Here is a 14,209-nt window from a genome sequence, read left to right on the forward strand (position 1 = left end):
GCCGGTGACTGCAGGCCCCCAGATAAGGTATTGAGCCCTCCGTGGGCCGTGTGTTTGTTTTTCTGCCCATTCTTGGGCTGCTGCCATTGGTTTTTCCCCGTGTTTTCTCCCCAGCCCCCCTCCCTCCCCTTCCGTGTTTCTCCTTGGTCCCCTCCCTCCCTCCCGCCTCCAATCCTCCCAGCTCCCCCCTGATTGGCTGCCGGCCCGTGTCTCCTCCTCCTCTTATTGGTGCTACCAGGGCAGCCCCTGCCCGGCAGCCCCAGCGGCTAAGGGCCCCCTTAGGCAAAGGGCGGCTCCCTCCTTTGCGGCTCCCGGTGTGTCTGCAGGTGTCCGCAGGGGACGCCAGGGCCATTCCACCGCTTCATCTTGTGAGCTCCACCTGCTCCCTCGGCCCACCCCACCCCTACCTGTTCACTTCCTCGCAGTGTGGCTACACTTCTTTGTGTTCTGAATTTGTGGTAAACTAGGGTTTTTCTCCCTCTGCAGGATTTTCAAACTAAGGTGGCCTCTCCACTGTGTACCTGATACCCCTTACTGTGTTCACCGTGTTCCGAATTTGTGGTAAACTAGGGTTTTCTCCCTCTGCAGGATTTTCAAACTTAGGTGGCCTCTCCACTGTGTACCTGATACCCCTTACTGTGTTCTGAATTTGTGGTAAACGAACACCTGCCGCTCTCTTCCTATCCACTTGCGCTTGTCCTGTCTTCCCCCACCCACTCCCTCCTATTCTATGGTGCTCTCTATCTCACCAATCTTTTCTAACTGCTTCTCCATTGACTATCCTGCTCTCCTCACTAAATCTGGTAGGAAAAAGTTTAAAAAGGACATCCTGGTCTCCAACCCAGGCCTCCCTATCGCTGACACCTACACTAGTGCCTCCTCCAAGGAAACTCTCACTGACCTCCTCTTTTTTGTGCCTTCTCCTGACCTATGGACCCTTCATATGGTCTCTGTGCTCTCTCCTTTCTCCTCTTCCCATTAATGGTGGCACCCGTTGGGATGTCCTCTTGGCTTCCTTCCACTCCTCTAAGGCCATCATTAATGTCTATGCTAATGGGACTGTCTTGGTCCAAGGCCCTCAGGCCAACCTTCACCTCTTCGATAGACGCTTCCCACGCCTCATCAACTTCCTCTCCTCTCCTACTGTGCCCCCTCCTCTGTCCTCGACTAACTTGCCTCTTCCCTCCCTCCCCACCCCCTCTCATGCTCCTTCTTCACCTCCGCAGGGCGTACCTCTGATCTGTACCCCTCCCCGGAAGTCCTTCAAAGATGGCAAACTTCTCCACATTGCCACTCTTAACTCTCGCTCTGCCGTCAAACATTCCTCTGATATCTGCCGCCTTCTTGAGGAACTTGACCTTGACGTACTCGGTCTCACTGAGACATGGTTCACGGCCAGCTCTGTCACCAGCTTTGACACGCTCCTACCCGACGGTTACAAGATCCTCTCTGTGCCCAGGCCCAACCGTGCGGGGGGAGGTGTGGCCCTTATCTTTCCTGAGTGGATTCCTGCCACTGTTACTCCCATGCAGACCTACTCCTCTTTTGAATGTCTTGTCTGCCGACTCTCTCTCTCTCCTAGCCATTCCCTTACCGTGGCTACTATCTATCGGCCACCTGGTCAAATTTCCTCCTTCCTCTCCGAGTGGGCGGACCTCTCCTCCTCACTCCTGTCCTCAACCACTCAACTCCTCTTTCTTGGAGACTTCAACATCCACCTGGATGCCTCCTGTCCCCCCTCTGGACTCTTTCGCAACCTCTGCGACTCTCTCTCACTCTCTATTCTCCCGTCTGGGCCGACTCATTCTGCAGGGCACACTCTTGATGCCCTGATCTCCTCTGACCTTCCCCTCTCTGTCCCTCTCTCCACTCCTCTCTCCTGGAGTGATCACTTTCTCCTCTCCTCCCACCTCACCCTCCCTACCCCACAGGCAAAGCCACCCCCATCACTGCCACCTTCCTTCTCGGTCATCCGACCCATGAAGCGCGTGTCAGTTGAGGCTTTCGCTGCCACCTTCTTGCCCCCTCTTCCCCCTTCGGCTGACTCCCACCCTGACACAGCCCTCTCCACTCCGCTATATCTGATACTCTTGATATCCTTGCCCCTGTCATGAGAATCCGCCTGAAGCCCAAAGCCAAATGTAACTCCTGGTATGACTCGGATCTCGTCACCCTTAAGCGCAAGTGCAGGGTGGCAGAGAGGAAATGGCGTGCTTCATGTTCATCCTCTGACAAACTGGCCTGTCGCCTGCTCCAAAGGCAATACCGGCTCTCCGTTCTCACCAAGAAGAGAGCCCTTATCCAAGCCTGCATCTCTGCGGCATCTAACAATTCGGCCGAACTCTTTAAAATCTGCAAGGAGCTGGCCAACCCTGCTGCAGTCTCTACCTCTCCTGTTCCCTCCCAGGCCCTCTGCACGGCACTGGCCTCTCACTTCATTTCAAAAACTCAGGACATCCTGTCCTCACTCTCCTCCTATAACCTCCCCCCCTCTATTCCCTGCCCTTCCTCTGGCTCTTCTGCAGCCACCCCTCCTCTCTCCTTCTCTTCCTTTCCCCTTTTTTCTGCTGACGAGGTTTCAAGACAAGTCCGATCTATGAAAGTCTCATCAAAACAGGTCCACCCCTGTTCCTCCAAAACTATCAAGGACCACATTGACTCCTTGGCTCCTGCCCTTGCTGACTTCTGCAATCACTCCTTCGCCTCTGGAGTCTTCCCATCCCCTCTCAAGCACTCCCTTGTGCACCCCATTCTTAAGAAACCCTCTTCCGACCCTTCCTGCCCAGCTAACTATCGCCCAATCTCTATCACTCCCTTCCTGGGCAAGCTCCTGGAGAAACTGGCCATCTCCCAGCTTAATCTCCATGCTGAATGTGTTGGTAGTCTTCATGGCCATCAGTCTGGCTTCAGAGCTGCCAGAAGCACGGAAACTGCTCTCCTGAACATCCGTGAGGACCTGCTCTCGAACCTTGACTCTAACATTCCATGTGTTCTCATTTTGCTTGATCTCTCTTCTGCCTTTGATACTGTCAACCATACCATCCTGCTCAACCGTCTCCGTGATAACCTCGGTATCACTGGTCAGGCTCTGGCGTGGCTGACCTCTTTCCTCTCAAATCGACCCTCCCAGGTCCAACTGGGGTCTTTCCTCTCTGACATCTTCTTCTCTACCTGTGGTGTCCCCCAGGGATCTAACCTCTCTCCCTGGCTGTTCAACCAGTATCTGGCACTTCTCGCCCACCACATCGCCGCTCTCTGCCCCTACTTTCAGTGCTATGCGGATGATACCCAGCTCATTTTCAGGCTACCCTCGTCCTCCTCTTCTCCTTCCCTCATCTCTGACTGTCTTTCTGCTATCCAGGAATGGTGTGCCGCCAACGACCTCTGCCTTAATGCCAGTAAGACTGAGATTCTACTCATCGGCACTCCCACTCCCTCCTTCCCTGCTGCTCTCTGGCCGGCCTCTCTGGGCCCTCTTCCTACTCCTACCTGCAAGGCAAAAAACCTTGGGGTCATCTTCAACTCCACACTCTCCTTCTCTCCTCACATATCCGACGTATCTAAGAAGTCACACTACCAGCTACACCTCCTCAGAGGTATCCTTCCTTTCCTCTCCTTCCCCCAGAAGCTCACTGTCTCAAGAGCCCTGGTTCTCTCTAAGCTGGACTACTGTAACAGCCTCTATCTTAATCTGCCCGCCTCTACTCTCCGCCCTTTGCAACTCATCCAGAACAGGACTGCAAGACTTGTCCTTGGCCTCAAGCCCAGGGACCGTATCTCTCCAGGACTGAAATCACTACACTGGCTCCCAGTGACTGCGAGGATCAAGTTCAAAACCCTCTGCATTGTCCACAAGGCGGTCTGGGGCCTTGGGCCAAAATACCTTCAACTCTCTCTTCCTAAATATCTTCCTTCTCGAGCTCTTCGCTCATCCGCCTCCAACTCCCTCAGGGTCAGCCGCTTCTCCAAACAACGAGTTGGGGGCAGATCTCTTTCCACTGCAGGGGCCTCCCTCTGGAACAGCCTTCCTACCTCCCTGAAACTTGAGGAGAACCACCTCCGGTTCCGGAAGCACCTCAAAACCTTCCTCTTTGCCTCCGCTTTCTCTCCCCCTCTCCCCTGCTAATACTACTGAAACTGCACTGAATCTGCAACTGGGCCATTCACCGTTCTCGGCCCAGCCACTCTCCCCTGCACTGCCTCCACGGCAACCCTGCACTACGGGACTGTGTCTGTATCCATACAGCCCCCCTTCCTAGCACTTGTCTGCACTTACCTCGCACTTGCCACCAGCTGGCCCTTGTTATTTATCCTGTATGCTGTATGCTTATAACCCTGTACTGCACTTTCCCCTCTCCCTTTCCCCCATGCACTTTTCCCTTCCCCTCTACCCTTGCACTTGCGCGATCTGAATGACACCTGGCCTAGTAAGATCGTTGTCTGTCTCCCCTTGTTCCCCCCCCTGCCTCGTCGCGCCTTGAAACACTTGTGTACAGGCGCGTTACAAATGCCATATCATATCATATCATACCTCTGTTTTACTGCACCGCCATACTTATAATGAGGCCCATCGTGTCTGAAACAACAATGGGTACTCAATCCTTCATATTCTAGGAAAGGATCTGACAAAACACAGTCAAACATAAATCTATTAACATGTGACATGCATATCAACATAAAATAACCAAAACAATTTCCCCTTCCGATATTCTCTTGCTTGTTTCTAACTCTTTTATTGTCTTTCAACATCTCTGAGTGGTCTCTCATTGTGTCTTGGATTTTTAACATCTCTGATTGGTCTCTAACTGCCTTTTCTTTTCAAATGTAATACACTAGACATCTTTTCAAAGTCTACTATGAACCCTCTTTCAGCAGCTGGTTCTTTTTTCAAGCAACACTGTCTTCAAAGTCCCTTTTATATGTATCCCATATGTTCTCTTCCTAAACCTACAAGCTTGCTGGGCCTAGAGACCCAAGCTACACCACAATGAGGACGCCCAATGAGGCCAAACCATTTCTGTGGTTGCTTGTGAGCACGTGCATTAGGGATGTGACCAAACAGTTTAGTCTGGACTGCGCCTCCAATGCTTAGTCATGCATTTCTTATCAGTCCACAGACCCATATTTTTTCCCCAGAACATCACCATTGTGTCGTACTGCACCGCCTCTCAGAGCCAAGGCCTCCCTAGCAAAGCCAACTCTTAAGCCTGAGGCCTCATGGTAATGGCTGATAGAATCATAGTTTCTCTATGATTAAATCATCCGTGCTAGAGGGAAGGAGACACCTAAGGGAAGGAATGATGTTATACTCCCATAACATTTACTAGCCTAGAATAATGGTGTTACCCTCCTGCATCCCAAAAGACGCAGTTTAATATATTGTCTGGAAAGTTGTTATTGTGTGCATAACAAAGCGACAGGCTATGTAACAAAATTATATATTCCTTCCAAATACAATACATGTGCCAAGCCACTGTGATGTTGTAAACGTAGACGTATTTATTAGTGACTAAGTGGATCGTATCTTGAATATCAAGTAGCCATTAACTGTTATTTCTTCTTTAGCACATAATGATTGTCCAGCGACAGCTGTCAGTGCTGGAGGAGGAGCTGGAAGAATTCCGTCTTGCTCTGAAACAGTATGTGGAATCCGTCTCATCTCAAACAGGATGTTTGCAGTAAGTATGTGTTGTGTTAACACTTTGCGTTCTGCTTCTTTACGCATAAATCCATCAAAGCACTGTCAGGGCATCATATGTCATATCAATGCTCATGCAACAGTCTCAAGCTGGTCGTTGCCAGATTCAAAAGAGAAAGAGCTGGTGGTTCAAGCTTCCCTGTCACTGCCCCCTCCTCTGGAACTCCCTACCACTTGCTCTCAGAAAAGAACGTTCTTACAAATCCTTCAGGAAACAACTTAAGACGTGGCTTTTCAACTATTACCCCACCTGCCATGACACTTTGCTGACTCCTTTATCCCGCCACAACGCCCTGATGTTGCATCTTAACATTTCATTGATACTTGCTACCTGCTATGGTGTAATCTGCCCTGGGACCACCAAGATAAGGCCTTGCCCCCTGTACCTTCAATGAGACACACGGACACAGGACTTCTCTCATTGGGCTCCCGGCACGGACTAGCGAGCCGCGAGAATGCCCCCTTTATTTCAATACACATTCCTCCTTTTTCATAACAAAAATAAAACGCATCTTTTCAGCGTCAACTACTGTCAACATGACAGACTTACACAGAATAACATATCAAACAGTGGTGGGCCCAACGTGGCAATATTGGGGGACTACGTCCTTTCAGATCTGGTCGTCCATTATGTAGTCTTTGAATCGCACTTGTCATTGATGGCCCTCTCTGTGGGGGTATCTCTCTCTCTCCGCCGTACCTCTGGCCTCTCCTTCCGTGTCTTCTGGTGTGAGTATTCAATCTCCCGCACCCTCTTCAGGAGGTTGCTCCCTGCAGGCGATCCGGGTCGGGGAGACTTCCACCCGTCGATCTCTCAGCTTCTCTCCCCCTCCCACCTTCCAAAAAAAAACTGGAGTTCCTCATCACAGTTCCTCTTTGATCAGCGGCAGTCACCATTGAGCCGTTCACCTGGACAACTCCCATGGGAGAGGGTTCATAATTGAGGGACAGCTTTCCCTTCTGTAGGATGGTTTCTTACCAGGACTGTGTGTTAAGCAGAATTATATGCAGTACCCTTTGGAAACACCACACACAATTAAGACTACAAGTGACAGTACAATTTCCCCTTCGCTACAACCCTGTACTACACAGTTAAAGTGGTAGCAGTAGCGGAGCAGTTAGACTTATCTCAAGAGTAAGTGAGCAGTATCAAATAGTTCAAGTACACGAATATACATTTATTTCACTCTTCAGTTGTAAACCATTACACTATTATAAGCAGTCTAAAAATCACACTCTTAATACACCACACCGCTTCCCTTAAATTCCAGACAAGTTAAGCTCACAAAGTGAAGTGGGAGCAAAATGGCACTCCAGAAATTTAAAAGGGAGGGAAAGACAGAAGTTAACAGACATTGAATCACACCAACAGGTAAGTATTCAGGGCAATTGAACAAGAGAGACTACAATGATAAAATCAGATAGAAAAGGCTTAGGGTCAAAGTCAATAGGTCAAAAGTCTTTTGCTCAAGATAATACAGTTCAGCGTAGTTCGCGGTAAAGTTCGTGCCACGGATTCCGGATGAGGTTGATTGGTAGAAAAGTTAGTTCAAAGAGAAGAGAAGGACAAGCGATTGGATTGGAGAAAGATTTCAAACCCTTTCCCCGCGGCTGAATGAAACGAACAACCGGATTTGCACAGTACCTTAAAACGGAGAGGGAGCTGTAGCTGAGGCAGACGTTCCAGGTAGTTCCTGCAGGCTCACGGTTCCTGACGCGACTGTCAGACTGATCAGAAGTAGGAAGACTGGAGGGTCCTGCACTACCCAGGGAAAAAACCAGCAGCAGAGCAAAGCAACAAATAAAAGGTGCGCTCCTTAAAAGCCAAGCAGGGTCCGACCTTCCTGGCTATCCGGCCCACTGTAGCTCTGTACAGCGAATTCGACCAGAGGAGGGGTCCTGGCTTGCAGTTTGGGTGAACTGGTTGGTCCCACCAGCTCAAGGGAAGATGTTTCCTGGAGGATCGTCTCTGTCATCGGATTCTGAAGATTCGGACCTGCAGCAGGGCTTTACCGGGCGGTTCAGTCGTTGTAGGGGTCCTCTTCCATTAGTTCATCCTAGGCTCCTTCGTTCCAGTGGCGACTATGCCTTTCCAGTCCCAGAGACCTGCTTTTTATGCAGTTTTCCCCCATTCATACAGCCTGGCTGTCAATCACACAGCAGGGTGTCTGTCCTGGCAAGGACAGTCCGCTCAGCCAATCAAACAGGATTGCGACTTGGGTTACCAAGGGAACCCATGGCAGGGGTCCGAAGATCCCTCCCTCACATCCTGCCTACCTAGACTTTCAGGCGCCTTAAGGAAGGCTTCTCTGCAGAAGCCCGCGAAAAGACGGCAAACAAAGGAACCAAACCTGGTTTGGCACGCAGAGTAAAACACGAGAAAGACATTTACAAAAAGAAATGGCGAATAAACCCAGCAGGAACCGTAATAAAACATATATGGTCAAGCAGGTTTATGTTTGAGGCTAATATAATATCCTAAAACAATACCATGGTTATTTAAGATAACCGCGGTATAAAAAATAGGGTAGATTCCACTGCCACCAGCCAAGTCTTAGTGTAAAGGGAGCGAAACAGTGCTCCAAGAGGCACAGACAAAAAGGGATACGAATTAACCCTTTCCAATACTCCATGTAAGATGGGGTGTATTGGGTCTGTGGTTAAAGTGACTATTATAAAGTTAATGTCAACTTTATCTTTTCTGGGGGACAGTAGTCAGCCCTGGAAAATGGAGTCAGTGGGAAATCTGAAAGACAACCCTGTGTCACTGCACTGAAGGTGCTGTGTAACACACATGAAAAATATGGTGCCATGGAGTAGGTGAGGCTCCAGTGCCCATGATCACACATGAAGTAGAAATGCACACAGCAAAACACATGTAAGAGTGGGAAAAAGGCTCACACTCTTACCAGGTGAAATAAATAAACCCTAGAAATCCAGCAAAGCTGCTGAGGGACTCAGTAGGTAAGGGAAAGTAGCCATTTATAAGAATTCTCCCTAACACTGCGTCACCCAGCGCAATATCCAGTGGTTTGAGATGCCAGTGGATGTTTTGACCCTCATTGTTGGCTAGTCGATCCTCCAACGTTCTGTTGTCATCAATGATGCCCGGCGGTCGACCTTCCACCTCTGGAAGAAGGCCTCGTGGGCATCTCCTGAAGAGTGCTCCAGCTGGCGGCACCCCCGTGGGTTGGTGAGGGGTGGTTCGGTACTCTCGTAGAAACTGGAACAGGGTTCTTCTCAGCTCATTTCCCTGGCCATGGGCTATGTGGAACACTATTGAGCATCCTTATGAAGCATTCAGCCTCTCCATTGGCCATAGGCCATCCTGGTGTGAACCTCCGGTGTGTAGTGCCACAGTCTGGCATGAACTCGGCAAAGCTCCCCTCATGAAATGGCAGTCGATTGTCTGAACAGATGATATGCAGGAATCCGTGCGTAGCACATACCTTCTCCATTACTTGTATGATCTGTTCACAAGAAGTGGACTCTACCGGCTCTACCTCTGGGTACCTGGACCACTGGTCAATCATTACGAGGAAGTACGTCCCTCTTCCTGTTGCTCCAAAGTCCACATGTACTGTGTCCCATGGAGCATCACTCCTGAGCATGGATTTGATTCTTGGCTCTCTGTTGACTGGGGCGGTTACTTGACACCAGGCACATTTGCCTATGTGACCATCTACTTTTGCTTCCAGACCCGGGAACCAGACCTTGCGATGCAGTCTCGCTTTGGTTTTTGCTGTCCTCTGGTGGCTGCAGTATGCCAATCCAGCACCCTTGCCACCAGTGCCAACAGAATCACTATCTGGTGGCCTCGTAGCAGCAATCCATCGCACGTCGCAGATAGTTCATATCAGACTCACCACAGTTTTTCCAGCTCTAGTTGCATCTATCGGTTTCTGCGGACTGCATTGGATAGTACCGATCTCAACTCACCACTGACCATGGCTTCCTGAATTATTTGAAAGCACTCGTCCTCTTTTGAGGTCTCTTCCACCTGTTTGAGGGTAAGAGCAACATGATTTGCTGCTCCTACCACCAGACAAACCCGCTCCTCAATGTCTGCCTGTGTTGTTTCCTCTTGTTCTGGGGTGCCGTGACAGGTAGTCCGCGGGATTGTGGGATCCTGGTGTGTAGGTCAGTACAACCCCATACTCCATTAGGGCCAGCATCCACCGCTCAATCCTGGGGGATGGTTTACATGATGATCCAGCCATGATAGGGAGTAGCGGCTTGTGATCAGTAATCACTGTGACAGGGTTTCCTAGTATGTATATGTGAAAAAGCCGGCATCCCACAATACCGCCTGTGCCTCCCTCTCTATCTGTGAGTATCGTTGTTCTGTACTGGTGAGTGCCTTACTGGTATATGCGATCAGCTTCATTTGCCCTTGGGCATCTGGCTGTGAGAGTGCTGCCCTTAGTCCGACCGGACTGGCGTCAACGACAATTTTCGATTCTTTCCTTGGGTCAAAGAAAGCCATTGTTTCATCCCCTGTGAGTGCTTTCTTGATGGTATCAAAAGCGCTTTGTTCATTGTCAGACCACACCCAGGCAGTGTCTTTTCTGGTCATTGTACGGAGAGGTTCAGAAAGGGTCGCCAAGTTGGGTATGAACCTCCTGCAGTAGGTCACCATTCCTAAGAAGCTTCTTACCGCCAACACGTTCTCTGGTGGTTTCGCCTCCTAGATGTCTCTGACTTTTTGAGGGTCTGGGGACCTGTCCTGCGGGTTTCCAGGAATGACCCTTCAGTGAGGGAGTAATTAATGATGCTGAGCAGTGCGTTGAGCACTGGGCCCATCAATTATTTAATGAAGGAGGCTGTGATGATATCATCAGAGTAACACGTAGGTTCGAGGGAGGCAAGTGTTTTTTTGAGATCTAGGGGAGAGCAAGGAGATAATTTGGTCCAGAGGGGCTGAGTGCATGCTGGGCTGCAAGGCGGGCTAATGCCGTGGGAGGTTGATTCGATGATCTGTCAGATTTTGTCTTCTTTTTCAATGAAAAAGTTGTTGATTCTGTCCCATTTTTTCTGAGTTGCTGCCACCTCGTTGTTGGCTGAGTGTTTGTTACAATGCTCTACTACTTCGAAGAGAGCTTTTCTCCTGTTAGAGGCTTCTTCGTTGGTGGAGAAGTATTAAGCAGCTTTGGCCTCAGTAATCAGAATCCTATTGTTAGCACAGAGAGATTTGAGGCTGTTGAGATCACTAGGGTTACTGTTTTTGCACCACTGTTTTTCTAGGGCTCTGATTGAGCATTTGTTGGAGGCCGCTGGTGGATGTACCAACAGGCAGATAGTTTGGTCTGAGCATGTCTGACTTTTAGGAGGGCACGAAAGTCCACCAGTTTCATAGCAGAGTTGTTGAATAATTCTGGAGGACTGTGGCATTGCCTGTGGTGGAAGTCTACAAAGTTTGCTTTGTTGTGCATGAGGTCAAGCACAATTTGCTTAAGGTCTATCGATCTGGTCGGCACAAAAAACGCATTCGAGAGTAGTTGTCGGCTTGAGACTCAGGGACGTTAAAATCTCTGAGAAAGACATTATTAGTGTGAGCTACTCTGGCAGAGGAGAGTAAGTTGGAGATATCAGCAATGAAAGAGTCACTCCTGTGAGATGGTCTGAAGCTGAGTTGGAAGGTGATGGATTTCTTGTGAGATAAAAATTGAACTGGCAGGCAAGCGATTCAAACAAACCTTTTCTGCGAGAGAAGATGGAGCATGCACATCACTCCTGTGGATGATTGCCTTTCTGCCCCCTGTCCTTCCTGCATGTTGGATGCAGTAGCCCGGGGGGTAGGAGGACATTGAAAACAGCAGGGGTTGGGGGCGCTCTGGTGATGAATAGGGCATCAAGATTGTTGTATGATCTCTGCTGTGTGAGTGACTGCTGAGCAAGCATTGATCAGCATGAGGAGGCGTGTGCGTTTTGTCCATGGGTGTTAAATGGAGGCAAGGGCAATATTGATGAGGTTTCCTAGGGTAGCCTGCCGAGGCTGCCCTGGGCGCTTGGCCTTTCAAACCCTAGCAAGGGTGGGGACAGGCTCTGGAGGGAGAAGACACATGGCAATGTCTTTTGTCGAGTAGTAGTAGTTACAACTACTTTGTAGGTGAAACACAGGATAGCAAGCCTGGCCCTATCAGGCACAAACAGGTGAGGTCTTTCTACCTATCCATCCTTTGCTTAGGATGCCAGCAATGAGGACACATAAGGAGGACTGGTGAAATAGGTGGTGGTGGAGCAGCTCAGTGGCAGGGTCTGGACATGAAACCAGCAGCCTCTTCAATTCTTTCTGCCAGGAGCTGGCCTGGTGTCCTTAAGCAGCTGCCTGGAAGGTATGAAAACTGCTTGTGGGCAGAGCAGCTGAGTGGCAGGGCTTGGACATCCTTGATGAAAACCAGACAGTTCTACTTCATGAAATGGAACAAGGCTAAGAGCCCCCTGGCTTATATGCTTAGGCGCCTACAAATGAAAACCATTAGAAATGCACTCAAAAACACTGTCGTCATCGACCATTGTAGTGGTGATGACAAGCTATATGTTTTTACACAAATTATTTTCTAAGTTGTTTGAACCAAAAGCACTAGATGAGGCTAGGGAATGACAATTCCTGTGGGCGTTGGGCCTCCCTAGCATATTAAACGAGATGCAGGCACAACTCAAGCAGGAAATAACAATTAAAGAAATAGAGCAGGCCAATATTTACCATTAAACAGGGAGCCAGAGCCAAATTGCTTCACAGCTAGATATCATAAACGGTTTGTTGGATCCCTGGCCAAGCCATTACAATATTTGTTTAACTCATTCATATCTTCAGGCAGGGAGACTGTTACAATGGTGGCATCTTTGGGCCTCATCACAAGTCCGGCGGTAACCGTGCCGGAAAAAACGGCAGGTTGCCGCCAGATTTGCAAATTTTACCGGCACCCTGCTTGCCGGAAACACCATGGGATTACAATCCTGGCATTCCAGGAAGTCAGGCGCCGGTAATTGTAAATCCCCATTCCCATTTGAGTACCATAGGTCTCAATGGGAATGGGGACCCCGGAAGCACCGGCACCATTAATAACTGTGCCGGTGCTTCTGTGAAACTCTGCGGGCTGGTGCCGTTCCCCCCGCCAGGTCTGATCCTGGCAGGCAGGACAGCACCAGCCCACAGAGTCATCCTGTGCCGGTCCGTTAACAAGGTTGCCGGTAAGCTTACCAGCACTGTTGGTACCGGACCAGCATAGTTAGAATGAGGCCCTACGTCTTGCAAAGACAGAATGGATTTTGAGGCATACTGCCCTATGACCCTTATGAATGTAGATGAAAAAATCTAACATTCAGGTAAACAGACTGTCAGGGGTGCTTCCCAACCTCGTTCACCTGGGCCAAACTGGATTACTCCCCAACAGAAAAGCACAGGATAGTATACGCAGGCCGTTAGGTGTCATTGAAATGGGAAGAAGACTGGGGGTTCCCTGTCGGTTGTTTCCATGGAAGCTTGAAAGACCTTTGAATTGGTTGACTGGGAATATTTAAAATCAGGTCTCATGAGCTACGGCTTTGGAATTGGGTTCCTTGGGGCACATTTTTCAAATTCTGCAGACCCATATTAAGGCAAACGGTGACACTACATGTTTGATCAGACTTTTTAGGGTCATCGGGCAGGTGTGATGCTTTTCCCATCTCCTCACTCTGCTCTTGATGGATCTACTTGCACAATGGGTGCAAGATAGAGGGGACGTGAAAGGCCTGGCGGTCAGGTGGACAGCCCATACACTATCACTGTACACAGGCATTATATTTTTCATGAGGAATAGTTTTGGCTAAAAACTTGAATATACCAGAGGATTTTGCCCAAAATTGTTCTAAACCACGGGGCGTCAGTGTTTCTGTTAACGCGGAGGTCATGAAGCAGCTTTCCAGTACCTATGCTATGCTTTGGGAGGATCCTGAATATATGGGGGGATCCAGTTGGCCAGGACTCACAAATTGTTATGCAAAAAAAATAGTGTTCTCCTTGTAAAGAGCTTGGGCAAGATCTTGAGAGGTGGAAGAGTTTGGAGGTCTAATGGTTTCACAGTCTTTGATAATCTGACCTTCTCCCCATGTTTGAGAGGAGGCACCTTTGTACCCTGGAAGGTGGCAACCTTAGAGTTGCTCATGCAATGGGTAGTATAGCTCAGTAGCAACGGACTCGTCTTGGAAGACAACGCAGAGCAGGTTTGAATCCTGGGTCTGTGCTTAGAAACCTCTTTGTAATTAAGCGCATTATAAAAAAAACGATTATTATTATTATTATTATCCCATACAGGCAGCTTAGATTTTGGTGCACCTACCCAAATACTAGAGAATCTTTGAAGCAAAGCACAAAATCAGTTTTGGTGGGGTTAATTTTTAGATATGAGCTTGACATCCAGGACTGGATGAGCCAAAGACAGTGTTTCAGCAGTGATATGTCTTTGGTGTGGCTTCAGCTATAGAATGGTATCTGTGTACTGGTGCACCAAGATGTCAGGTCATTAA

The 14,209-nt window shown here is 49.2% G+C and overlaps 1 protein-coding gene across 2 annotated transcripts in view; it reads left to right on the plus strand.

The window, feature by feature from the left end:
• The window catches only part of NECAB1 (N-terminal EF-hand calcium binding protein 1), a 1,669,886-nt gene that overhangs the window by 1,554,347 nt on the left and 101,330 nt on the right, over window positions 1–14,209 (plus strand). For both annotated transcript variants that reach the window (XM_069621337.1, XM_069621338.1), the window contains one exon: window positions 5,566–5,678. In XM_069621337.1, coding sequence (XP_069477438.1) covers window positions 5,566–5,678 — 113 coding nt within the window. The remainder of the gene's footprint in view (window positions 1–5,565; window positions 5,679–14,209) is intronic.

This window comes from Ambystoma mexicanum, chromosome 5q (genome assembly GCF_040938575.1).
Source record: "Ambystoma mexicanum isolate Mex_15411 chromosome 5q, UKY_AmexF1_1, whole genome shotgun sequence".
Lineage (NCBI taxonomy): Eukaryota > Metazoa > Chordata > Amphibia > Caudata > Ambystomatidae > Ambystoma > Ambystoma mexicanum.